Genomic DNA, 27,939 nt, shown 5'->3' on the forward strand with positions numbered 1-27,939 from the left:
ATATTTAATTATATTATCAAACTGACATTAAATTATTTAAAATATTATAAGGGTATAAGCAAACATTAAGACGTAAAAGAACAATAATCGTTGTTAATAAGATAAATTATGAAAATTCTCCTGAACTTAGGCTAAATTACAGAAAACACCCCCAGTTATTGGTGATTACCAAAATCTACTTGATGTTGTTTCTGTCTTACACGACCCCCTTATGGTGTGATATTATACGGAATATCGTTTATTCCATGTAATATCCCAAAAAATATGGGTTCTACCCTTGCAGACGTGTCATTTCTTTTATCGTACTTTTTAAATACAAAATTACGCTCAGGGGTGGTCATGGTCATAATAAAAATTTGTGAAAGTTTTATTTAGGAAGAATAAAGATTTCGCGTAAAGTCCCCTGAGGGTAATTTTTGTCTTTAAAAAATACCATAAAGAAATGTCGCGTGTGCAGGGTATAATCAACATTTTTCGGGGAATATTCCGCGTAACAAAAAAATTCCTTGAAAACTCATACCATAAGGGGGTCGATGTAAGACGGAAATAAACATCAATGGATTTTGCTAATTACAAATATGTGGGAGTGTTTTTCTTAATTTAGCCTAAGTTCAGGTGGTTTTCATAAGTTATCCTTGTTAATATACAACTTAAATTAACTTATTTACAGGTATGACCATATGTTAAAAACAAACATAAAGACTGATGCTATTGAAAATAGATCAAATTTCAAGTAAACAAAAGTCACTATAAAATGCTTATATAAATAAAAAATGGAAAAATAAAAATTAGCTGATATTCTAAATATATAGAATATATAGTATATACGATCATTATACATTTTAACCAAAAGATATGATATTCTTAATGTTTGGTTTGAAATAGAGTGAATAAAGTAATTTAATACCAAAGATTTAGAATAACATTGTTATATTTTGAAATATATAAAATCAATTCGTTTTTTTTATCAATTGATTAAACTTAACTTACGTTATTCAAGTTATTAGAATAATCATGATAAAGTTTTTATTTTAATTAGTATATAATTCAAAAAGCTAAATCAATCGTAAAATTTATTGTCACTATATTCGGTGAAGAAAAAATAACCGATTAAACAATAACATGAAATTCATGTAGTATAATTTCTAATATGGTAAATAATGGGGAGTATATTACTCTACACATGGTAGAAACACATAGTGTCGATTTTCGCAATATTGTAAATTCGAACATTTATCTTTTTTGTTTTTACATATAATATCAATATATAATATTAAATTAGTTAAAAAAACATATTCTCTGGTCATGTTCATGTAAAATGTACCATATCAAATAATTTATTCTGCAATATTTTGTTAATATAAATCCAAGTTTATGAATTAAAATACAAAATTTCTGTAATACCACCAATTAAGCAATTATAATAAGGGAAGATTTTAAATTAAATTTAACTAAATTAAATTAAATTAATTATAAAATTAAATTAAAAAAATAAATTTATTTAGAGTTTCCAACAAAGTTGATATATTTAGAGCATTTTATAAATGGTTGGATATAAATATATTAATAAAATAATTAAATAAATTTAATTATCTTTAATTTTTGGAAAATGATGACATGTTTTTTTATGATTTATTTCCACCAATCAATTCGCCACTTGGGATAAAATTGAGGACTTGTCACCAATTGAAATTGCCAAATGTCAATCAATTAGGTGTGCAATTCAACTTTTATATATTATATAGATTTTATTGTAAATAAAAAAATGTAAGAGAATTTTTTTAGTTTCTTTCATTAGCAGTCAATTTTTTTTAAAATTCGCAAAATTCTTATTTCATCCAATTTTAACTTTATAAAATATATTAAAAAGTTATAAAATTTTCAATACTTTACATATTTATTTTGAAAAAAAAATTAAAAAATACAATCTGACTTTATTTGATTTGATTTTTTTAAGGAAATGAGTAATTGATAGAAAGATCGACTGAATAATATAATTGGATTTTCAAGTTCTTTTCTTTTTAAGGTGTAAGACGATATCCAATTTTGATTTCAAAAGTTTCAAAATCTGAATATCAATTTCCAATTTTAAAAATTATTTCAAATTGTTTTGAAAAAAAAAGTAAGTAAATACACAACACACAATATAAATACATAATAATTTAATTTTTTAATGCGATTATTTTATTATCTTTCAAAATTATAAGGACAAAATAATATCATGTAGTTTAAATATAATTTCAAGTTCAACTCGGCTAACAAAGTAAAATCATAAGGTATTAATTTGTATTTGTTTATCTAGCTTCCAAGTAAAATAATAATTTAAAAGTACAAAATAAAAAATAAAAAATACCTTCAAGAATAAAAACGACTTAAAAAGTTAAGATATCGTGTAAAAACGACTTAAAAAGTTAAGATATCGTGATTTATTTGATTTTTTTGGTTAAAAACTCACGAGAATTAGATGTAGGGTGTAATCTGCCTTGAGATATTTAATATGAGGGTGTACTTTGCCAATTATAAAATTTCAGGGTGCAAAATGCTAATCACTATCATTTTTTGGGTGCAAAACGCAATTCACCAATTTTATATTATTTGTCTTTTTAGAGAGTTTTTTTTGTCCAAAATTATTATCATTTTAGATTTTTAATGCAGCATTAATTGAATTATTTTCAATTTTACCATTTTTCACGCCTAGTTAATTAATTATAAGACAATTAATATCAAGGATGTTTTGGTGATTTTTCACATTTTTTTTACTATAATCTATACACATTTATTGTGTTTCTTAATATGTGCGCAACAACTCAATACGTCATTTAAATTGAGACGGATGAAGTATATGCTCAATAATAAAATCATAAAAGTACAACTTTTGGTTAAATATTTTAATTATTTGTGTCGTCATTATTAATTTTTTTATTCCTCTAACCAGATTTCAGCTAATTGTTACTCCTTTTGCCCATATTATTCGTCTTTTTTGGTGTTTTTTTGTCCCAAATTATTTGTCATTTTAGAGTTTTAATAAAACATTAATTGCATTTTTATTAATTTTACCCCTATCAATCTTAATTATTTAATTGGAAAATAATTATTGAAAGGGTATTTTAATATTTATTATGTTATTTTTGATGTAATCTATACGTATTTATTAATATCGGGGTATAGTAATCATAAAAAAAATTATAAGGTTATCTTTATACATAAAAGAAAGGAACGCTAGGGCAATCTAAGAAATCATAACGACATATTTGTAAAATAATAATATTTTATGCATATATATAGTTTTATTTTCTATTTTGCGGCCACTTTTTTCTAATTACCTTAACACAAAATCGATTTTTTCGACCCTACACCCGGTGATAAACACCAGATGGATTTTCTGTTGCCATGTTGATTTTTTTGTATTCTATAATATATTCCCCCACTCGGGTTAAAAATGACACGTGGCAGCAGAAGACCCACCCGATTTTTATCACCGGGTGTAGGGTCGAACGAGTGCACAAAATATGGGCTAGCACAATCCTAATTTACTACCTCTATATATTTTTAATAATTGTTATTATTATTTTTATCTTCTATTTTCCACCCATTTTCTCTTATTCTTCTTTGTTTTATTTATTTAATGATCAATTTCATATTATGACAATTAAGTTTATATAATCTTTTTTCAGAATGAGTTGTATTATTAAATACATATAAATATTAATGGTTCTATTGATATCACTAATAAATTTTATTATAATTGTTATTGTTATCTATTAAACTAATCATTGTTTTCATTTTTGAAATACTATCTCGTGCATCGCGCGAGGAAAATTCTAGTAACTTATAAGAATTGCATTCCATTTTAAGGGGCAATTTGCTATAGATCCTCCTATAAGAGACTTTATATGTATTAATCCAACTATTAATTCCCTATTTTTGTTAAGTTTATTATTTTTATTTTGTCTAAAATATTCCTAACAAAATATGGAAATTAAAAATCCTCAAATAATAGCCCACTTTATTCAAGTTTTAATTCCACGGTTTCTTCCCAACAAAAAAATCGCTGCAAATCTTCAAATCCTAGCTACGATTTTACATTTCGTTCATCTTTCTCCTAAACCCAAAAACAGAAAACAACAAAAATTGATGTTCGTTTGTTGTTTGTTTATTGTTCGTTTGTTGTTTCGTCGTTTTTTTATTGAAAAAAAACCCTAAGTTTGTTTGTTTGTTGTTCGGCATCGCCTCATAACGCCAAATCGGAGAACCTCAAAAGCAAACAATATGGTGCAGAAACGTACAAGTCCGGGTGTTGAATATAGGTGTTGAATCTCTGTTTGCAGTTGCTTTGTCTCTGCCCTGCCATAATTAGGAATCGTTAGCAGTTTGCAGTTTTGAATTTATGTTAGCAATTGCTTCGTCTCTACCCTGCCATATGTAAGAATCGTTCACAGTTTGCAGTTTTAGATATATGTTTGAAATTGCATTTTTCCTACCTTGCCATAACTAAGAACCGTTCGCAGTTTGCAGTTTTAAAGTCTCTATTTGCAATTGTTTCGTCCTACCTTGCCATAACTAAGAATTGAATGGCAAGAATCATTCGCAGTTTGCAGTTTTGAAATATTCGTTTGCAATTGCTTCGTCTCTGCCCGCCATAGCCATTTTGAAATCTCCGCTTGTAGTTTTGAAATGTCCATAGTTAATAATCGTTTGCTTCGAGCCTAAGAATAGGTTGCAGTGTTCAAATCTCTCCATTTGTTTTTCGCTATTATTTGCTGGTTTGATAGTTTGATTAGATAGAGAAGATAGACGAAAAAGGAGAGAGATGTGTGGGATTTGTTTTCCCACTTACGTAAATAACTGATTCCATAAAAAAAATAAAGATTAATAGTTTTGAGGGTGCTTACGTATAGTAATTTTTATTTTTATGTAATTTATATTATTTTTTGGATAAAAATGACGTACACATGTATTCATCTAATCATTAATCATTATGATATCCACCCATATAATTTCAAGAAAGAGGACATCTAGCCAATTTCCCCCATTTTAAGTTAGGAATTTACTCCTCCAATTTAGTTCTGGTAAACAAATAAATTAAGAATAAATACATGTTTCAGCAACAAATAAATTAAGAATAAATACATGTTTCAGCATTCTACGATGATCCTCTGTTTTTTTTTCTCTTTAAATTTGTGTTTAAAATTTACTAACCTTGTTTAGATGGATTCATTTGAGTGTAAAATTTAATTTTAACTCCCTATAAAGTCATTTGAAATTATAATTAGGGCGAATGGCAAAAAGGCCCATCACATGGAACTTAAATGCATTTTGGTCCACAAAAAAAATAGTCTCTCAGTTAAACCCATCCCCATGTCTTTAGTCTAAAATACCCTCCATAATATAATTCTTATCAATTCCACCCATTATGCTTTAACTTCCTTAATATTACACATTGACCCCGGATTTAAACAAATATATCACATTAACCCCCAAAATGTTTTTTTTTTTCAGAAAATAATTTTTTTTCTAAAATGTTTTTTTTTTCGGCCAGATTCCGGCGTTGACCGCCGGAGACCGCCGGTCTCCGGCGTTGACTTTTTTTTTTTTTCTTAGAAAAAAAATATTTTAATTAATATTACTATCTTGACTACTAAATGACTGTCACACACAGTAATATTACTGTTTGGGACAGTAATATTATGAATATTATTTTCCCGAACAGGAATATTATTAATATTATTGTCTAAGACAGTTAAATTACTGTTGGATACAGTAATTTAGCAGCCAAGGCACTAATATTAATTAAAATATATAATTTTTTTTAAGAAAAAAAAAAGTCAATTAACAGTTAAATTACTGTCTCCGACAGTTAAATAACTGTTGGAGACAGTAATGTAGCAACGAATACAGTAATATTAATTAAAAATATTTTTTTTAAGAATAAAAAAAGTCAATTAACAGTTAAATTACTGTCTCCGACAGTTAAATAACTGCCGGAGACAGTAATTTAGCAACGAATACAGTAATATTAATTAAAATATTTTAAAAAAAATCAATTAACAGTTAAATTACTGTCTCCGACAGTTAAATAACTGCTGGAGACAGTAATTTAGTAGCAAAGACAATAATATTAATTAAAATATTTTTGAAGAAAAAAAAAATCAATTTACAGTTAAATTACTGTCACCGACAGTTAAATAACTGCCGGAGACAGTAATTTAGCAGCCATGACAGTAATATTAATTAAAATATTTTTTTTTAAGAAAAAACAAAATTATTAAAAAAAAAAAAAAAAAAGTCAACTTCGGAGACCGCGGTCAATGGCAGTTGACCGGCCGGAAAAAAAATTCTGGGGAAAAAAAGTTTTTCGAAAAAAAAAAAAAAAGTCAACGCCGGTCAACGGCGGCGACCGGCGGTCTCCGGTGGTGGCGGGTCAAAATTGAAATTATGGTTAAAATTGGTTAATTGATGAAATTGGGCTAAATTGGGGTGTAAATCATGAAATTGGAGTTGAATTGGGTTTCAATGAATTGGGGGTAATTTTGGTATATATAAAGAGATTTTTCTTATTTGCAAATAAGTTTGAATGGACTGTTATTTGAAAGACAAAAAAGTTGGATGTCCCTCTTTTAATTAAGTGCCCTTATCATGGGCCTATTTGCCATTTGCCCTTATAATTATTCCCTAAATTATGTCAGCAAATCGAAATATTTCAATCAAAATTATTTTGAAGAAAAATAAGAAATCACAATCACAAGCGAACACATATAAGCATATAGGACCTCGTAAGGTACCAGTTATTCTAAAATCAATTAAATTTTAGTGCATTTAAATTAAAGGGTAAATTACAAACACCCCCCTGAGGTATGGTCGAATTACAAAAACACCCCTCTTGTTTGGATAATTACAACCACCCCCTCAACTCCTCAAATTTAGTGGAATCTTCGAGATTATATGGAAAATTATCACTTTTGTACCCGTTTTATCCCATTCAAACTCTACATTATGAAGCAAGATGATCATAATATGTGATTTTTAGCTTGTATATATCAGTTTGTGGTGCATCAAAAACTGTATTTTTTACACAAAACGAGTACAAACTAGAGCACATTTCACGGAATCTAGATGACTATGTTGAATTTGGCACCATAAATGTGGAGGTCTAAGAAAAAATCATAGTTCAGGGGTAGATGTAATTATCCAAACAAGAAGGCGGTTTTTGTAATTTGACCATACCTCAGGGGGTGTTTGTAATTTACCCTAAATTAAAATATTATGAAGGTAGATGAAAATGTGTACAAATCAAAATGCCAGTAACCATGAACACATGGCAGAGTGTTTTCTAGTGTAATAATTTACATAACAAGTCACTAAAGATACATATTTTCACTTGATTTGTACCAAACAAACAACAACCGAGATTTTTTTTTTAAGTTCCGTCACTACTAATACACAAATACGAGATGTTATACCTCAGCAGATTAAGCGTGTTTCACGAGGGTACGTTGAAGTGGAAAAGCCATGAAATGACGAATGCAAAAACCATACAAGCTAACAAAAAATTGAGAAACCGATGACCTTTCCAGAAGTTTCTAGACTCTGACAGCCGTGCTGTTGTAATAGCAGCATCGATTGTTTCTTCGTTCCACTGCTCAATCATCTCTGCCTCGTTAACCCCAGTTACATTTTGTGCTATTGATCCGCATATCTCACATGTTCTGCAAATCCAAACATACACCAAAATAACGTTTGCATTAAATAATAGCGAACGCAAGACAAATTGAAAGCTAAAATCACAATGACCTAATCAAACACTAATTGGCTACGAGAAGCTTCGGAGAGGTTTCTTGAATAAAATTGGCTTTTTTCTTGATCCTTTTATCGCCCACAACTAATCGAGATCGACTAAAAAGATTAATTTCTTCACCGTTGCTTTCCCTGTGCCTTATAAGTTATAAGTCTCGTATCGTTGATTAATTACTATTGAAGTTCTACAATATAATTAATTAAACAAGACTAGACACTAAATCTATGCCCTGTTTGGTTGGCAAGATAAGATTAGCCGAGATAAGATTAAATAATCTAATGAGACCCAATTATTTTATTGGAGCTTGAAACGTCCAACAAAAAAAATTCATTAGAAGGCAAGAATAAGCCAAGATAAGCCATGATTATATAATTTTGGCGGGTCGACCCGGCAATTTATTGAGGATACCAAACATCAAATTAAGTCCAACTATTTAGTTAATCATGGCTTATCTTGGCCACCAAACGGGGCCTAAATATATTGCTTCCATTCATTTAATGGTAGCCGTAGATAGATTGTGTATGTATGTACGTAAAGTCGCACTAACAGATAACAGGAAGAAAAAAAAAAGTTGTGATAAGACGATCGTGCGCAAGATTTTGATTCCTCAAATGTCGGTTTGGCAAAAAATTAGGTCACGTGTTGACGTTTACGAAACTAGAAACAACAGTTGTGGTGAATCCCACTAAACAAACACATGATAAATGTTAGTCGAAAGCACTAGTTGCTACAAGAATTGCACATAGAATGAAAAGCAAATTAGCAAAATCAAGTAATAATAGTCATCCCCACAAATACTAAAGAAAGTAGATGCTCACTAAATTAAAAAGGAAAAGGAAAAGGTAAAGAATCATCGGCCACAAAAAGCAGAATTTTGCCTAGTGCTTTCATCTTTTCCTCTCTTGTATATATTCTTTTCATTTCATACTTCTTTTTCTACTATTGCCACATCCAAATAGTCTTTAGATCAGTGTTTTGAAATCCGAACTGGATCGTCCGGTTGAACCGGTTAAACCGCGAACAATTGCCTTGTCCGGTCCGGTTTGACCGTAATATCAGAACCCGAGTGAAAATGTTTTTTTTTTGTCCCAAACTGTCCTTTTTTACAAAAATAAAAAAATAAAATGACCGAAACGACGTCTTTTCACTGCCCAATTGAAAAATCAATTTTTTTTTCTGAACTTGGAAGACATGTTATCTTTTATTATAATTTCTATAATATTTGAAAAGATTCAACGTGATGTGTGTGTTGATATGTTGTGCATGCAAAAGAAAAATAAGTATAATTTACATTTTAATTGAAAATGAGTAACGAGTAATGAGTTGGACCCTGGTTGAACTGGTCCAACTGTGACCTTGTCCGGACCATATTTCAAAATATTGTTTTAGATCCCACTTTAAAAGCTACAGCTGTTGTTTCAAAAGATAAAGTTTCATTACTATCCCACTTCAAAAAGCTAATCATAAACATCAAAAATCAAAAAGAAAAATAAAAAAAAAAAAAAAAAAAGGAAGAAGAAGAAGAAGAAAACTTACTTATTGCCCTTAATCTTGAACCAAGATTCAGCACATTGTGAGTGGGCAGCAGCCAAATCGTTCTTACAAGAACAACCAAGTTCAATGGGGGTCCCCCCACTCCCAGATTCTTGATTAGTTGCATCCATGCTCAGATGGCAAATCCTACAATCTCTTTTCAAATTCAAATGCACCTTCTTTTCGTCGTGGGTCCCACATTCCAGATCCATCATCTCCACCGAACACTCCGACACATTAGAATCCCTCTTCTTATCCACCGCCGCCGCCATGTCTTTACTTTCCGGGACCCGAACAATCTCGTTTGCATCGGATGAAGGTGGTCCGGCGGCAGCAGCAACTTGGGTGCAGCAGCCATCTCCGCCGCCGCCGCCATTCCGAAGGGTATCAGAAGTATCATCATTAGCTGATTCTAAATCAAAACCGTGGGATTTCTGTACAGTAGTTGTAGACATTTTTCAAATGAACCCAAATCAAGAATCCTCATGTACAGGAAAAATATGGCACTGATATATCATCAAATAATACCCCTACCTACCACAGGTCCAAGCAGGACCCTCTCTCTCTCTCTCTCTCTCTCTCTCTCTCTAGTTTGTGATTTGATGGGACAGAGAAAAGAAGAAGGGGAAAACAGAGAGGCGGGCAGCAAGTGAAACGGAATCGTCGGTGAGGGAGAGGGGGGGAATCCAATGGCCAATAGGCAATAGAGGCTGTAGAGCTTGTTTTGCAAGTGAGATTTTTGTTGCAAAATATTTTTTAGCGACGGAATTAGTATCAATTATTATTATTCACGAAAAAGATGTGAAGTTGAAGCATGTGACTGCTGGGATTTGTCGGCTAATAAATGAAAAAAGAAACTTCAGTTGGAGCGCAATAATAATAATAATAATACTAATAGATTAGAGTAGAGGAGTACTAATCGTTTCACTAACTTTTAAGGTTAACAACAAGACAACCAACTCCGACTATCGCTTTAGGTCAACTATCACTTCATCAACTAATAAAAAAAAGGTATCCATTATTTTCCCTATTTTTAGTTGAATATCTGTTAGTACAGTTAAACCTCTATAAATTAATAGAGATGAGGCTAGCAAAATTTTACTAATTTAGCGAAATATTAAATTATCGAAGTAATAGTTTAGATGGTTTTCACCGAATCGGGACCAGAAGAAACTATTATTTAAGCGATGTTATTAATTTATCAAGTTTTGACTGTATAATTTATTCTTTTTTTAGGGAAACAATTAATTCTATTATTGTTGTGTGCAATGACTCTTTTATCCCACTTTATGTTTGATGGAATCCCTGTTTTTTTCTAGGTTGTTTCACTTACTGAACGACCGTCTCTTTATCTCTCTCGGATTTCTCTCCCTCTCTTCAATTTTTAAAAGATACAAAATCTCTATCATTCTCAATGTTTTCGTGAAATATATTGAAGAACTTTTGTATGAGCACATTAGAAGGATGAACTTTTGGTCTGAGGGCGAATTATAATATTAGAAAATATTTTGGCGGTTCTTTAATCCAATTAACTTAGAAAATTAAGGATACAATTTTAAGTAAAAATGAGGTGTATTATTTTCTTAGATTGTTGACGATTTTTAGCGTTCATTTAAATTCGATTTTTTTTTTTGTCTGTTTTAGTGTTCAATTTTAGGGATTTTGAGTGTTCTTTTTTTGTTTGTTTTTTCGGAGGAGGGAATTTGCGATTATTATATGAAAAGTTTTGTTTTTAATTTGCAATTGTTTCAAATTATAGTTTTATTTCAATTTTAGGAAAAAAAATTCAAAATTTTAGGAGGTTTTATGTTTTAAAATTCATCATCTCCAAGTATTCATTTTTATTGATTTGATTTTTTCAGTTTTTTTTTTATGCCTGAGATAAAAGAAAAAATGATTGAAAAGAGTGAAGAGTAATTGAACACAGTGAAAAATGGGCAAAAAAGAGTGAAAAAAAACTAATAAAAATGGTCAAAATTAAACAACCTATATATAGAGATTTTTAGAATATTTTCATTAAAAAAAAAAAAGCCAACATCTCTTTGCCGACTAAAAAAAATGACAGCAGATGGATGTTTGATGTCTACTATACATATAAGGAAAATATACATTATATATGGATAAATCATAAAACATAAAATTCTAATTACATGTTAAAAAATTGGTGTGCAAATTATGTTTGGGGCTAAATACACTATGCACCCCTGGGGTTCTTTTGGTTGGATATATTAGGGTGGATGGGACTATTTGTCCCGATTAATTCATTGTTTGGTTGTTGTGTTAGACCTCCTCTTGATTACTGGCCCTACAGATTTTATCAGTTAATTAGCTGACTATTTGTCAAGCCAATTTCGGCTTGACAAGCTATCATCAATTAACCCATCATCTGGCCATGTACGTAAATACAATAAAGCCCTTATAAAAATAAATTAATTACCAAACTATTACACATAAATAGTTATCTTCTTCACAAAATCTATATCGCCGAGCCCTAATCATCTGCAGGTAAGCAGCGTTGGTTTCTCCATCTTATTAAACATGTCTAATCATCTTTGTTTCATCTTTGTTTCTGGTAGAACAAGTGACGGTTAACCAATAAAGATGCAAGTTCACGCATCGATACTGCATATAATATAGGTTATTTTTATGCTACACCCGGTGAAGGTTACACTGGGTGATTTTTTACCGTTGATCTACACATACCAATGTTGGTGTGTGTGTTTGTATGTATATGAATGGTAAAGATCTACCCGGTGTATTTACCCGGTGTAGCATAGTATAAGCCCTGCATATAAAAAGAAGAGAAATAAAATATTTCTTGGAGAATCTTAAGCGTCGGGAGAGAGAAACAGAGGTAAGCATCGGCAGAGAGAAACAGAGGGACTGGGAAATTTCGTAACGAAGGACGCTGAAATAAATCTTCTTATAGTAGAAGAACATCGTGTTTGGCTGTGGGAAAACGAAAAGAGGCGTAAAATCGAAAATTGGAGACTACAGTGCACTGTTTTTTTTTTTATTTTTTTTCAATTTCACCTGTTTGACTTTCAAATTGTTATATGATTTGCAATTTGTACCCGTCAATCAGTTTAAGCCGGCCTTCGCCTCATCGCCGCCGCAATCCTTCGTCACAACGACGTTAATTGGGCTCAAAGCTTCACCTTCCATTAGATCAAGGCATACTGACTTATTTCAAGGAACATGGTCATCTTACCCCAACTTGTTTGTTCCTTGGATGAACAAAGTATATGGTGCTGTTATTCATGGAAAAAAGGGGCCAAGAGGCATAACGATTAAGAAAACGGGCCAGTCGCTAGTTTTTTGTCTCTATGAAGAGCCCGTGACACATGGGCAATGCAACATCGTTGTTGAGAGGTTGGCTGATTATCTCATCGATCAAGTTCTTTAAGGAATTATTACTTTTTTTATCGAGACTGAGTACTAGATTTTTCTTTCACATTTTTTAATGTGCCTTTGATGCTTGTGTGTGTTCTTTTTTGAGCAGTCATGGCTATTTTGACACAGTTCAAATTTTAATGTATTCCTGGTTCTCTGTTTTCAGGCAAACAAATGATATATGACATTGATTTGGGAGGCTATGAGTATATATACATATGCACCCTCTTTTTATAAAGGCACCATCCACCTCTTAATAAGTCCTCGTTAAAAGAATAATACCATCTCACAGTAGAAATAGAAGAGATAAAAGGAAAAAAATGGCATAAGAGATTTAATAAATCCAACAGTAAAATTAAATCATAAGTTAGTGTGAGTTTGATAAAGGCCTGAACATTTGTTGCACTTTATCTATTGTTCATTGTTTTAGAGGCCAAAAATATATGACTTTATAGTTTTGAAGCATTGATTCCTCATAAAGAAAGGAGTTGGAATATAAAGCTGTCCACATTTTTTCCAGAAAAAAATAAAAAAAATTGCATGTCTTTTGAATTTCTCACCATGTTCATTTAAATTGGGCATTTCAGACATTTTACAATTAATCCCATGTTATAACTCAAAATCAACCAAACAAAACAGAAGATTGTTTATCATTTGCTAGATAATCCCACAAACCAAATGCCATGATTACTAATGAAATTACTAAAACGTAATAAAATTTACCCCTCGATATAGCATTTGTAACACTTACCCCTCGATATCAAATATTTTATATTTTAAAATAAAACGTAATAACATAACTATCTAATAATTATTGGATCATAAAAATTAAAAAGTAACTAAATTAAATTACTGGGAAAAAATAAAAAAGTAATATATATTGTATAATGAATGAAAATATATTTTAAGAAATTAATGAACTAAAATAAATTTAAATACTTAAGATGACTATTATTTATGTATTGATTTCTTAAAATTTATCGATATGAATATATTTGATTAATTGATCCAATAACACGTAGATGTTATTTATTAAATATGTACCCAACAATACAAGATAATATTTTTAAAGTTTAAAATATTGCATTTTTCAACAGATATTTTTTTAGTTGTATAATTTATTTAAAATATTGCATTTTTCAACAAATATTTTTTAATTGTATAATTTAATTATTCTTTTAGTTATAATTTTAAATAAAAAAAGAAAATTTTAAGGTATTAGGATTTAAAATACAACTTGAATTGAGCTTGAGGGTGTAAGTGTTACAAATGATACTTTAGAGAGGTAAATGTTACAAATGGTATAAATTAACTGTATTTAACCTTTATGTTTGTAAGCACTTGCAAAATTTGGTGGTTAGTTGTTGGAATAGGGCCGATAGTCTTAATCACGGACCAAGCTAAATGGGCCACATGTATCCATCCAATATTTAGGCTTAGTTCAGTGAAACTCGCTCCATATTCGAAATTTGAATCTTTCTCCAGAATTGCATTTCTTTCTTCTTTGTTTGTCAGGCAGAACACCTGTTTGAGGAAATGCCTCACCCAAAACCGATAAACAATGAAGAACAAAACCCAACGAATACTCCACGAAGATCCCCCAGATTTCTTCACATAAACCAAACAGCCGCAGAAAATCGAGCAACCCCTAATCCGTCAACAAGGAAAATCCGTACTCCTGTTTCATTTTCTGCACCTACAGGCTCCGCCATTACCACAACCCAGAAGAGAGGGGTGAAAGATACCAAGTCCAGAAGTTCGACAAAATCTAGCAAAGGGTCTGCAAAATTGGACCCCAATTTGAGTAGGCTGGATTCGCCTACGACCGAGACGGAGAAGAGGGTGACAAGGAGTTCGATTCGTAGAAGCAGGTTCGCGAGCAGTTTGAAAAACGACTGCAATGAAATTTCAAGAAAGACGGATAAAAAAGTAGTTGAATCGAAAGATTCGAACAAATCAAGCAATGGTTGTAGAAGGTCTGCAAGATTGCACGGCGGAGCCAATGTGAGTAAAAAAAATGTAGAAGTTTTGGATTATCGGAAGCAAAATGTTGTAGAGAAGATGGTCACGAGGAGTTCGGTTTGTGGAAATAGGTTGGTATATATTGACCTCTGTGACTCCAGTTCCGATGAGGATTCGGGCAAGACTGTAAGACTTTTGTCGAAAAAGGAGAAGCCCAAAATTGGTGCTGATAGTTGTTCGGAAAACGTTGAGAAGAGGGTTACTCGTAGCTCTAATCGAACAAATACGATCAAGTCGGTTGAGAAATTGCCTAAAGGGAATGGTGAGTTATCTAAAATATGCACGAGTAAAAAAGTTGTTAAAGATTGTGGTGTTGAGATGGGAAGTGGAGACAAAAATCGTAAAGAGAACAAGAATATCGGTGACAAGAGAAAGAGATGTGAAGTGGAAGAGTGTAAAGGATGGAGCGAGGAGCAAGAATTGGCTCTGCGAAAAGCTTACTTCACAGTAAAGCCCACACCTCGATTTTGGAAAGAAGTTGCTCGAATGGTAATTAACGTGCCCTTTGTTGCTTGTGTTGTTCTCTACTATTTTGTTGTTGTTTTGCTTTTCCTTTCTTGTGAAAGAACTCATCTTGGGTCCCGTCATGCATAATTGCCCCAAAAATTTCGATATTGCAATCGAAGAAGGACTTGAAATGAAATCTCTCCTCCAAAATTTTAGTTGATAGGAGCATATGTACGAGGGCGAAAACTACGTCTAGTAGGGTATTGATACAATGTATGTAAAATATTACCTTTTAGATCCTCAGATTTATGGAGTTTAGTTGTCATACTGCAGATTGCTATGAGTTAGGTTTTGATACCGTAAGTGTCAAAAGGAGGATGTTAGTTATTAGCTTCTTAAGTTACGAAGATGCACTCGTGGTTTTGATTCGATAGTAAGAGTCGTATAGAAAGATCGATAAACTTCGTTACAACAAAACGAGTTTTAGATTCTAAGAGACGATTCTGTAACTATTGTCTTTACCGAGTAGAAAGTTGAAGATGAAAAGTGATCTGGCATAGACCATAGGGTAAGTAGTGTTTTCAGTGATCGGATCTTGGGCTAACACGGCACGTGACGAAAAAATGGTTCGAGATATGCCAGAATCTGGTAACGGTATAAAGGCTGATCGCCACCTCAGCGTATCTTGGCTGGTCTTATCTCAATGCAAGATTTAGGGTCTTGATATATTAACCTGCATTTGAATCTGAATCCTGATGGACGAACTAGTTACTCCAGTGAAGAGATTTAAATATTACAAATAACCCCCTTTCTGTTCTAATACTGTATATGACATCTCCGTTTAGATGAGGGAGGAAATTAAACAAATGCGATTAAAAAGATAAATCAGAGAGAATGTGTAAGAGATAAGTTCGGATAGTCCCACTTCTTTCGTAGCGTTGAGGGCAGCCTTCATTATCTCTAATCATAAGTTTCTTTCTCAAAGAAATTATGGATATACTGATAATCTCCTACTTATTTGTGACCTCGTTTTTATCGGAAGCAAAATGTCGAAAAAATAGAGGCTTGTATGTCTAAAACATTGTCTTCTATTGGTTAGAATGAGTTTTCTGTGCGCTCCTTATTGATATACATAATTACATATATACATATACATATATTTGTACCTTCATACATAGATTTTGCTGTAATGCTACATTAGCTTTTTTTCCATTTTATGTGAAATTTCTACAACTTTGTTGAGCAAGAATCAATCTCCATAGTTAATAAATCGACATTGCAATATATGTGCAGGTTCCTGGAAAATCTGCAAACGAATGTTTCGACAGAATCCATTTAGATCACTTAACCCCAATTCAACCCAAAAAGCGTTCACGCCCCAACAAGAAGAAGGAACAGTCACCCCTCGCATTTTCTGCGAGCAAATTGCTTAGTCCAGCTAAAATCAATATTAAAAAGCTCCGATCCAGGAAAAGAACATTTCTTGCTCAGAAAACTGTCAGACAAATACTTCAGAAGCAGCAAAACGAAGATCAAGATTACGAAGCAGACTTGTTCGACATTCTTGAATCGACAACAATTGAACCGTCTCTCGATTTTATTCAAGAGGGCACTTCGTCATTTGCCTCGCCTACACCTAACCAAGGATCGAAACACCAATATTCGAGATTAAATAGCTCGAAGAAAGCAGCCGCTGCTTTTGTGAGCCCACCGGTACTTAAGCAGATCAAGAACAAGGCCCTGCATGAGAAATACATAGACCAACTGCACTGCAGGGAAGCCAAGCGAAAGGCGGAATCTTTACGGGTTGCTAAACGGGTCGAGGGCAAAAACGACAAAAGTAAGAGCCGTTTGGAAATGAATTTTTCAGTTAAAGCTGCGAAAGATGCTCTGGTTCTTGATGCACAAGATGCTATCAGTCAGTTACGGAGAATTCAGTCATGTACGAATGATGACACAGATGACGATGATAATGCCAGTTATGGTGACGAGGATGAGGATGAATTTTGATGATTTTTCTTTCGGCTGTAATAAAATTGTGAGTATTCCTTAACTGTATTGATTTACGCGGCAGCAAAATTATGAATGTCGTTCACAATAGTCTTCTCTTTCTCTCTCTAAAAACCCCCAAATCCACCCAAACCCCAAAAGCCCCAAAATTCACAAAAACCCTCAACCTTTCTCACAAATCTTTCCAAATCCGAAAATCTCGTCAATTTGAAAGGTAATTAATCAAAAGTGGTTATATATATTGAATTTGTGGTTAATCATGAAAATCCCCAGAAAATCTAGGGATGGCAATATTACCCGACCCGGCGGGTACCCGCCCCGCCCCGCCCCGTTTTCGACGGGTAATACCAACCCCGTTAAGGATTGGGGCGGGTAAGGGTTTTACAATTTATACCCGCAACGGGTAAGGGGCGGGTACGGGTGTAGTAAAATTTCCCCCGTACCCGACCGTACCCGCCCCCGTTTACCACCCATATTTTTTATTTACGTATAATACCCTTATATGTATATTTAATATCATGTATATTATATTTTATAAAATGATTGTTGATTTGCATTTATATTTTAATCGTATTTAGTAATTAACAAGTATATATATTTGCATTGGAAAAAACAAGGCTATTTTTTTTAAGGAACATAACTAGAATTGATTTTTATATTCAAAGTAAGAAGGAAAAGCTAAAATGGAAGAGAGAAAAAAACGGGTCGTCAAACGGGGCGGGTACCGCTGGTGCAAAATGGGGCGGGGGCGGGTTCTACAATTCCAACCCGCAAGGGGTATGGGGCGGGTGAGGGTTGCTTGATTTTCCAAACGGGGCGGGTGCGGGGATTGCGATACCCGCCCCGTACCCGCCCCATGGCCATCCCTAAGAAAATCGCGATTTGGGGCTGTTTTTAGTGTTGGGTTTTCGAATTTTCCACGCCCAAAATGGGTGTGTGAAAGCAGTTTCCACGCCTAAACCAGGCGTGGAAACTGCTTTCACACGCCCATTTTCGGCGTGGAAAATTAGTTCGGACGTTCGGTCCAGACACCGGTCAGGGGTCTGCACGCCTAGACTGGTCGTTCGGTTCAAAATTTTTTTTGCATAGTATAAACGAAATGAATGATTATATTTAAATATGTATTAGTTAACAAACTCGCTGTAGCCTAGTTGGTCAGGGGACTCGTCTATTACACAATAGACCCGTGTTTGAGTCTTGGTAGCATGGCGTATGTATGTATTTTTTGCCTAGTATAATGAAATGAATAATTATAATTAAATAAGTTTTAGATATCAAAATTGCTGAAGCCTAGATGGTTAGGCAAGTTGGTACTTGCACAATAAGAACCCGTGTTCGAGTCCTTTACTTTATTGGGTTCCGTATCTCGATCGCTACAATAACATGGGTTTTGGAACGATTTTTAATATAAAAGTTATTAAAAATAAAATTGTAGAGAGAAAGAAATAGGTAGATAGTGGATTTTTTAAACCCGCATTCGTAATTTTGCTACCGCGAATATCACCTCCCATTCCTTAAACATGTGCTGGAATTGTCTATATACAGAACCTGTATTTTATTGTAACAGGTTGAAGGAATCAATAAGGTGTGGTGTTCCTTTCTCGAGGAAAAAGAAGCGGCAATTTTCTTCGATGCTGATTTGTTCGTGAGTTAGGAATATTTCTTTAGGGATTTCAAAATTCTTTAGGGATTTCAAATTTACAATATAATAACAAAACCTATCGAACTCGATTGGATAATTTAAGTCTCCATTTCGACGGAAAATTTCGAGGAATAGATTTCAAATTCATAACATCAAATCCCTTGTACTTGTTTGGACAGAGAGATTCATAACATGAAATCCCTTGTACTTGTTTGGACAGAAATATTTGATCTTTATAATTGAGCGGTTTATTTTATGCTACACCCGATGAAATACAGTTGGTAGATCGCTATCGTTTATTCACACACAAAACAACAAACACCAATATGGGCATGTGAAGATGGACGATAATTAATTTGTTTCGTTTCTTTGGAGCTTATTTTGAACGGAACTTATATAATCACCAACAAAAATCATGTTCATATGTTCAACGGAGACAAAAGTTTATTAGTAAAATTAGCAGCAAAGTTTTTACGCTAATCGAATTTTTTACGTAGGTAAACCCGACAGCATTTTAGCGCATATTTCTCTAGATCATCATCGGATCCATTGATGAATCCCTATCCTTGCACTGTAGTATCTGATCTTGTCACAAGATATCATAAAATGTCAAATATTCAAAAATGCAAATTTAGATGTCAAATTATTCAATTTTTTTTTTTGTTTTTTGGTATGGTTTGATTAACAAGCCATATAAAAAATTAATGGCAAACAATTAATTTAAGATTAAAAAAAACCTACCCTATGAAAAGCTTAGTTAAATAAGTAAGAGTGACAAACGAGAACAAGAATTATTAACCCTTTATTCAACTCAATATTATGATCCAAAATTATTAAAACCCCATTTGGATGAAATAATTTGAGTTTGAAGCAAGAATTTTAAATCACACTAATTGTGAAACTCAAAATAAATATAGGTCCAAATAGATATTTATTAATGTGATTTTTTTTTTACTTGAAAATCCATAATATTAAATGAATAATAGTGTTAAAAATATGAAAACAGAGCCGGTCGAGGGACACCACCAATTTTCAGGCCCACTTCTCAAGGTGTTTCTATCACGTGCTAATTCATAAGATAAGATTGACAATAACATCGGAATTATATCAAAATTATCGAACGACTCTATTTTGGAACAATAGTTTTAATTTCAATTTGATATTTTGTATTCCTTATACTTTCTATCTTTCTTTGGAACGAATTTCAAAACCATATTATCTTGGGATATTTTAATGAAAAAATATTTTTTTAATTATAAAATATAATTTATTTTTTTTACCATTTTGTGAGGTTATTTTGGACCATTATTTTGAAATTTAAAAAAAAATAATCCTGCATAAAACAATATAAATTTTCTTAATTTTATATTAGATAGAGGTTTTATGATGATCATATTATATACTATAAAAAAGGGCCTAGTGGCTTTGCAAGGGGAAGAGATGGAGAAAGAAAAGTAAATTTCTAAAGGTGATATATTCTCTATATTATTTACATATATGCTGAGCTCTTGTTATTTGTTGGGTGTAAGCGCTTACTTCACTTGAATATGTGCAGTTTCGATAAAGTTACAACAAATAGATAGGTTGTACTGTTGTATTCGTTCGAGAAGGGGTCGTGAAATTCGTCTCAAGAGAACAACCTAGTCTGAATCTCACATTGCCTATCTTCATTATATTGTAAAGGCTGCAGCTATATGCAATACTAATTCCACTTGTGCAAGACCAAATTAAAGAAAGATTCCAAAAGATTCCATTTTATTAAGATGAAATGACAAATATACCCATAAATTAAATTGTCTTTTGTTTGCTCATGCAAGACCAAATAACAAATAAAAAAAATATGAAACAACTAAATTTCGACATTAAGGTGTTGAATATGTGTCCTTAAATTCGACACCTTAATGTCGAAATTTAGTATATTTGGACTAATTTGCTAACAGTTAAATTTCGACACTAAGGTGTCGATTTTTGTACTCCAAAATCGACATCTCAATGTCGATTTTTACCTATAAAATTCGACATGTACATGTCGACTGTGTCTGCGTGGAATTTTTATTTAAAAAAATATGAAACAACTAAATTTCGACATTAAGGTGTCGAATATATGTCCATAAATTCGACACCTCAATGTCGAAATTTAGTATATTTGGACTACTTTGCTAACAATTAAATTTCGACACTAAGGTGTCGATTTTTGCCTATAAAATTCGACATGTACATGTCGACTGCGTCTGCGCGAGATTTTTTTTGGGAAAACGATATTCTAACTAAAAAAACACATAAATACATATTTTCTTGGGTTTTTCCACCGTAGATTCTTCTATTTTGATGTCTTCTGACTCCATACTTACCGTCTTTGTAAGATTTGTTGAGTTTTGATGATTTTGAATGTTTAGGTTTTGTGGGTTTATAGATGAGGAAGGAGAAAGGTTTTGATGGAGAAGATGAGAGTTGGTCTTGTGGTTTTGTGATAGGTTTTTTTTTTTTTTTTTTTTTTTTTTTTTTTTTTGAGTTTTTGGTATTGCACATTTGGAATTTTCTATTTTTTCAACAGGTAAGGGTATTATAGTATTTATACATTAAAAAATTTAATTTGGTCTTGCACAAGTGGAATTAGTCTTGCATATAGCCGCAGCCTATTGTAAATTTTATTGCAGATGATTAAACGTCAACTATAAAAGGAGAGACCAAATGGAGTCCGAGCCGCATTCCATTTTTTCGTGATCGATCGTCAAAGTGCAGCCGTAATTTCAACATATTAAAATTTGTTCTTCAAATCAATTTTAATTTACGAAAATATTTCCACATATTCTAATTTTCTTTTGGAAAATTACAATTATAATTATATTTTTATATTTAGTATATTATAGGTGATTGAAAAATAAAAACACCAAATCAAACAAAAATTGTGTTGAATATTAGAAAAATAAAAAATGTTTATTGAAAAAAAGTCTAATACCGAGCAAAAAGTTTTTCATAAACAAATAAACAAAGGGTCAACGCCGTTGATCCGCAGTCAACGGTGGAGTAATTGTTTTAGTTTCTTTCCTTTCAAAAAAGAAAAAAAAAATATATTAACGAGGAAAAAAGGTTTGTTCAAAAGTTAGTTAATTTGTAAGTTGAGTAAAATTAAGAAAATATTATGGGAGGTGATATTCGCGGTACCACTTTTACGAATATGGGTTTGTAATAATTCACTCTCTATCTCGCTTTTTCTCTCTAGAAAAAAATTATCTCAAGTTTTTAAATTAGAATTCTTCCCGAAACCAATCTTATTGTAGTGATTTACAAAAGAAAATGAGTGCATCGGTTGAGGATCGAGATACACAATCCAATGAGGTAAAATTTGTTACTTTTTTTTCTATAAATCAGGAAAACGTGGCTCACGACCAAAATGGGCGCATAAAATTGATTTGCACGCCCAAACTGGAAGCGGAAAAGACCGATCCATGCCCAAAGCGGACGCACAGTCGGTCTTTCCGCACCCGGTTTGGGCGCCCAAGTTCTGCAATTATTTTTTTTAATACTACTTTTGTTACTACTCTTTAACCTTATTTATAAGTATTTCAGGAAGAGCAACAAGCTTCTTCTACATTTGAAGTTGGTCATAGTGAGCATTTCATAATAACACAACTATTTAACTCGAAGAATGAGTTGATAGATTGGGCGAGAGTGACCGCCAATAATCTTGGTGTATAGTTGGTGAAGCGTAGTAGTCCTAAGAATAGAGTATATCTTACTTGTAATCTATTTGAGGCGAAGCAAATAACTTCAATAGACATAGATGTGGAAAACAAGAGATGGACTGGCACAAAGAAATGTCATTTAAATTTTATTTGGTAGGAGCCGAACACTACGAGGATAGATGGGAACTTAGAATATTATATTGGAAGAATAATCATGATCCCATGTATTTGTGGGGGCTTGGGTCTACGAAAATGACTCAAGAAGAGGTGGGCATTACCCAGATGTTGGCAAAAAGTCATGTACCGCCGAAGAAGATTTTAATACATTTGAAAGAGAAGAACTTGGCACGGGATGTGCATTTGAGATAAGTATACAATGAAAATGTGAAAATGAAAAAGCAAGCTAGGGGAGGCCATACAATTATGCCACATTTGGTTGGGTTGCTTGAGGAACATAACTATATAAGTTATTGATTTCATGTGGGCTCAACCTCAGTCGGTTGAAATGTTAACATTGTTTCTGTATGTTCTATTGTTCGACTATACGTACAAAACAAATGTGTGTAAAATGCCTTTGTTGGAGGTTATTGGTGTTTGCTCCGAGGGTCAGAATTTTACTGTTGTCATGGCATTTATGCGCCATGAGAATGAAGAGCATTATACATGACCGTTGAACAATTTGAGAAGGCTACACCTCCCAAATAGTGTACCGAGTGTAGTTGTGACTGATAGAGAATTGGGGCTGATAAAGAGTTTAGAAAAAAAGTGCTCTCGGAGTCATATCATCTTCTATGCACATTCCATATCAATAGGAATGTGGGTCGTCGTGCTGCATAATGCTTGGGTAATGGTAAGTCTCGAGGAATTGCATGCGTTCATGGGGCTTGGCAAATAGTTGTAACTTCACTATCTGTTGCAGAATTCGAAAGTAATCTTGCGGCAATGGCCGATGAATACAGAAACCACTTCCAGAATTCGAAAGTAATCTCGAGGAATTACATAAACACTTTCTCCAACTGGAATTTTAGAAATTAGGTGTATGTGAAGAATTTGAAAAACCTACTTCCAGGACGCTGTGGTTTCATTGTCAACAAGAGCAAACGCAAGTAGTAGCACTTGTTGAATGGCGTCTAAGCAAACGGCAATTAGCAACTTTTGTTTGTACTTAGTGTAGAGATAAGTTCCATCACACTAATAACTCTACGTCAAAACTTGAATCCATCCAAACATGGCTTGAAGGCCCAATGTGTTGGAATGTCTGTTGGTTTCAATACAACTCAATTGTCGTATTCGAGTTTGTTCTATGGGGTAGCTTCATGAACTTGGGTAATTTGTTCATTGAGGACTCCCAAGTCCCGAATAAGTTATCTCTGCAACGTTTCAAACCGTGCCAAGCTTGCATCCTTGAAAGTTGAAATTCCAAGCTGGATCATCTCGAACAGATTGAACCATTAGTGTAGCAATGTAGTTCATGTCCAAATTCGTGTGTTGATTCGAGATTTCATCCATTATGCAATTGTGGGGTCCACCATATCTCGTAATAAGAAAGAATCATTTGCCATATTTTTTTAATATCCCGCAACGACCATCTGCAAGGCTTTTCAGGCGTATTTTGCTTGCACTTGACACTCCATATCTTCTTATTACTTTCAAACACTGTAAATTCTCGTTTAGCAAACCGAATCGAATGGTCCATCACCGCAGCGCAAATGCAATTTTTTTTCCTCAAACACCATCCCGACCTCAAGAATATCTCGATCGCTGTTGTAAAACCTATTATATTAGCCCATTCCAACATCAACTGAATCGGCCGTGACTTCTGGAAACGACATCAAGAAAAATTGGATAGATTCATACAATGTTGGTTGTCCCTTTGCTTCCGTCCCTATTCGTTGTGCTGCAACAACGTCTCCCAAACATCATGCGCATCTACATCTTCATTGTCGTCGTCTCCGTTATCGGATGGTTCCAAATTTACAGGACTGTTTGGCCCAAGGGAGTCTCCTATAGGGTCATTATCTTCGAAAATGTTCCATCTCGTCCCACTTGACTCAACAACAAATCCCCCCCCCCCCCCCCCCCCACAAAAAAAAAAATTACCATAATTAATTGTATAGGGATCTATGTGCACCTCTCTTGCTCCATTAGTCTCACAATAGTTCTTGATCCTTAAGTTGGGGATGCCTTGTGTCGCCGCCAGAAAATCGAGAGTCACTTGTGGTTGTGAGTAGTTTGGTTCATTCAAATCAAATGCCTCTACGCTCACTTGTGGTGGGGCACTATCAAAGTATCTGGGTTCAACCTCTACCAATACTTCGATTGAGTTGCTCCCTTCATCCGGATCGATATACAATTGTAAATCTTTTTGTCATCTCGGTAATCATCTCCTTCATTCTTCCGCCATTTAAAACGTATGATTTGCAACACACTCTTAGACCAAACTGATTAATATTGAACTCTAGACGTGGATACAACTTTGACATAAATTGAGCAAATGAGAAGTCACGTTTAATTCAAAATACGGTTTTGTGGACTATACTATATCTCGCTACCCAATCGTCGGGAATTATGTGACCTCCAAATTACACGTACACTTTAACATTATTTCTAGCCGCCATCAATCTTCAAAAGATTAAGGAAATAATTATTAATTATTGATTTTAATTTTTTTTATTTAATAGAACTACAATTAACCATGTTTTAGAAATTATGCACTAACCCTAAAATCAAGCGCGTTTTAAACTACAGGTGATACAATCTTTAAGTTTACACATGCTATAAAAAAAATTAATAATTAAACACACATGCTATAATTAAACAAATAAGTAAACACATGATTAAATATTTAATAAATAAACATAAGACATAATTAAAGAAATTATTACCTTGTCGAATGGGCCAGACGGTGGCTGTGGGGCGGAGCGGCGGCGGCGAATCGATCGGCAGTGAATGGGTCGGACAGCTGCAGTGACTGGATTTAACAACCGGCGAGTTGGTCGGTGGGGCGGTGTGTGGGAAAGCGGTTAATGAAACCACTGGCGGTGGATGGAGTCGCTCAAAATTGGTTCAAAATTTTTGTCGTGCTTTCTTTTTTTGGACAGGGGCGAATATTGAGAGAGAGAAACGGGGCAAGTGGGCGAATTATGGAGGAGAAAAAAAGGAGTCGCCATTAATCGAGGCGACTGCAAATGAGAGAGAAAGGTGTCGCCCCAGTGACTGGTGACTCCAGTCAAAGCACGCTTATCGAGGCGTTCTTCACCACTTCTAGCAGTTGGATCGTTCTCTAATCTGAGCTACAAAAATATTTACATTAAATAAAACAAATACATTAATTAAAATTTTTAATTTAAAAAAACCGAAAAAAAAGAGTGTTTCGTGGTTGGTGCCGACTCCAGCTGATAAGCCATTGGGCCTGTCATCGGGTCCCAATTTGTTTACACCTCTGAAAATAAAAGTCACCACTACCGGAGTGTCTTCTGATACGTCTACCTCGCGTCTGAGAAGGTATAGGGGTATGGGAGGACGAATCACTATCTCTACGCAGAAGTCAAGCCGCGATCTTCGAGAAAAGTCCACTAATTCAAATTTCAAAATTAAAAAAAAATCGAATTTAAAAGTCGCCATGACACATGGCGGCACTAAATGAAGTCGCCACGCCACGTGGCGGCACTTAATGAAGTCGCTACGCCACGTGGCGACATACCTTATTTTGGTTACACTCTTCAAAACAACCCTATTTTGTTTATAAATTCTCAAAACGACCCTAGAAAAAAAAAACGCCCCTTTAAAAACTACCTTAAAAAAATTGCCCTGCGCAAAAGAGAGTCATTTTTTTTTTGGTTGTTTTGTGAATTTTGTAAACAAAATAGAGATATTTTAAAGCGTGTAACTAATTTAGAGTCTGTCGCCATGTGGCGTGGCAACTTCATGACGTGTCGCCACGTGGAGTGCCGACTTTATGACATGTCGCCACGGTCAGCGTCGACACTAAATTCGATTTTTTTTCTTTTCAAATTTCGAATTTTCAGGATTTGTTGAAAAGCATAAAATAGAATAAAATATAAATATATTTTTTTGATCTAAAAAAACAGAAAATGCATTTTTTTTATTCGAAATTTTATCATTTTTTTAAACTAAACGGGATGTGGGGTGGGGCTGGGCGACGAACGAGTTGGTCGGAGGGCGGCGAACAGGCCGGCAGAGAGTGGCCGGACAGAGGTGGGTTTTTGTTTTTATTTTTTTGGGCGAAATGAACGGGAGAGGAGGAAGAAGATGGAGGAGGAGAGAAGTGGGTGTAGGTGGGTCAATTATGAAGGAGAGAGAGTGAAGTTGCCGTTGACCGTGGCAACTCCAGTCAAAACGCATTTTTCGAGACAGTCTTCACCACTTCCAGCCGTTGGGTTGGTGATCTCGATCTGAGCCACACAAATTATTTTATTAAAATATATATATATATATATATATATATATATATATATATATATATATATATATATATATATATATATATATATATATATATATATATATATATATATATGGGGATCGTCCCCTTTTTTTTTACGTCTTTTCTTTCTCACTTTCTTTTGTCCCATTTAATAACGAAACTACGTCGTTCTAATCTCTCGGTCCAATCAGGCTCTCCAATTCTTTTATTTTTCCTTTATTTCTGAAGCTGCTCGACGACGACATGCCTGCTTGATTTTGCCTTTTCTTTTATTCTGATTGTTGTGGAACGACACCGTTTCAAAGCTTAGGGACTGACCAACAATTGTTGACCTCCGGGACCCTTGCCCGCCTCCGCTTCAATCGAGAACCGTCGGCGCTCCACCACCTCTCTTACTATTATTGTAAAGTTCAAGTCCGACACCAAGGCAAGTCTATCTGATGTTTACCTCATCCTATTTCTTTTGCTTGTCTGTTTCACGTTTTCTTCGTCCTACGTGTTGCGTTTCCTTGTGTCCTCATCTGTCCTCATCACCCCTACCCACCCCCACCCCTTCGCTCTTTCAGACTCAGACCAAAAGTAAATCAATTTCAATTTTCTAAAACCCCTACTGCCCAATTATCATCTCGATTTCCGTCGACCAACCTTGGCCATCCGGTTGCCACGGCGACATATAACAGATGTTTGCAATCGGGTAACGTTTAAAGTGTTTTGTTGCTGTTTTTTCAAAGAGAACTTCTAAAAAGATCTACGCTTTTATTGGGGATGGAGGAGGTATTCTACTAAATTCAGGTTCATTATTATTTGAATTGGGTTAGAGGCGAGCTTTGTACACCCTCTCTGAGAGCGTCGGATTTTTTGTTGTCTGAACTCTTACCCTCTCGGTTACGTCTTTTTGATCATTTGTTAATATCGTTCGCTTGAATTAATATTTTTAAATTTACAACCCGAATTTACACATTTA

The 27,939-nt window shown here is 33.7% G+C and overlaps 2 protein-coding genes across 2 annotated transcripts; one reads left to right on the top strand and one right to left on the bottom strand.

Annotated features, from left to right (window-relative positions):
• Positions 1-7,296: 7,296 nt before the first annotated feature.
• Positions 7,297-10,216, bottom strand: LOC105965661 (uncharacterized). The gene is made up of 2 exons (XM_012990229.2): positions 9,332-10,216; positions 7,297-7,706 (listed from the first exon to the last, which is right to left on the bottom strand). The coding sequence occupies exons 1-2, from the start codon at positions 9,781-9,783 to the stop codon at positions 7,481-7,483; spliced, it is 678 nt and encodes a 225-aa protein (XP_012845683.2). The 5' UTR covers positions 9,784-10,216; the 3' UTR covers positions 7,297-7,480.
• Positions 10,217-14,164: 3,948 nt separating this feature from the next.
• On the top strand, positions 14,165-17,290 carry LOC105965666 (Homeodomain-like superfamily protein). The gene is made up of 2 exons (XM_012990234.2): positions 14,165-15,232; positions 16,484-17,290. The coding sequence occupies exons 1-2, from the start codon at positions 14,258-14,260 to the stop codon at positions 17,198-17,200; spliced, it is 1,692 nt and encodes a 563-aa protein (XP_012845688.2). The 5' UTR covers positions 14,165-14,257; the 3' UTR covers positions 17,201-17,290.
• The last annotated feature ends 10,649 nt before the right edge of the window (positions 17,291-27,939 follow it).

The sequence above is a fragment of the Erythranthe guttata genome, chromosome 6, assembly GCF_056151865.1.
Source record: "Erythranthe guttata isolate IM_541 chromosome 6, IM_541, whole genome shotgun sequence".
Classification (NCBI taxonomy): domain Eukaryota; kingdom Viridiplantae; phylum Streptophyta; class Magnoliopsida; order Lamiales; family Phrymaceae; genus Erythranthe; species Erythranthe guttata.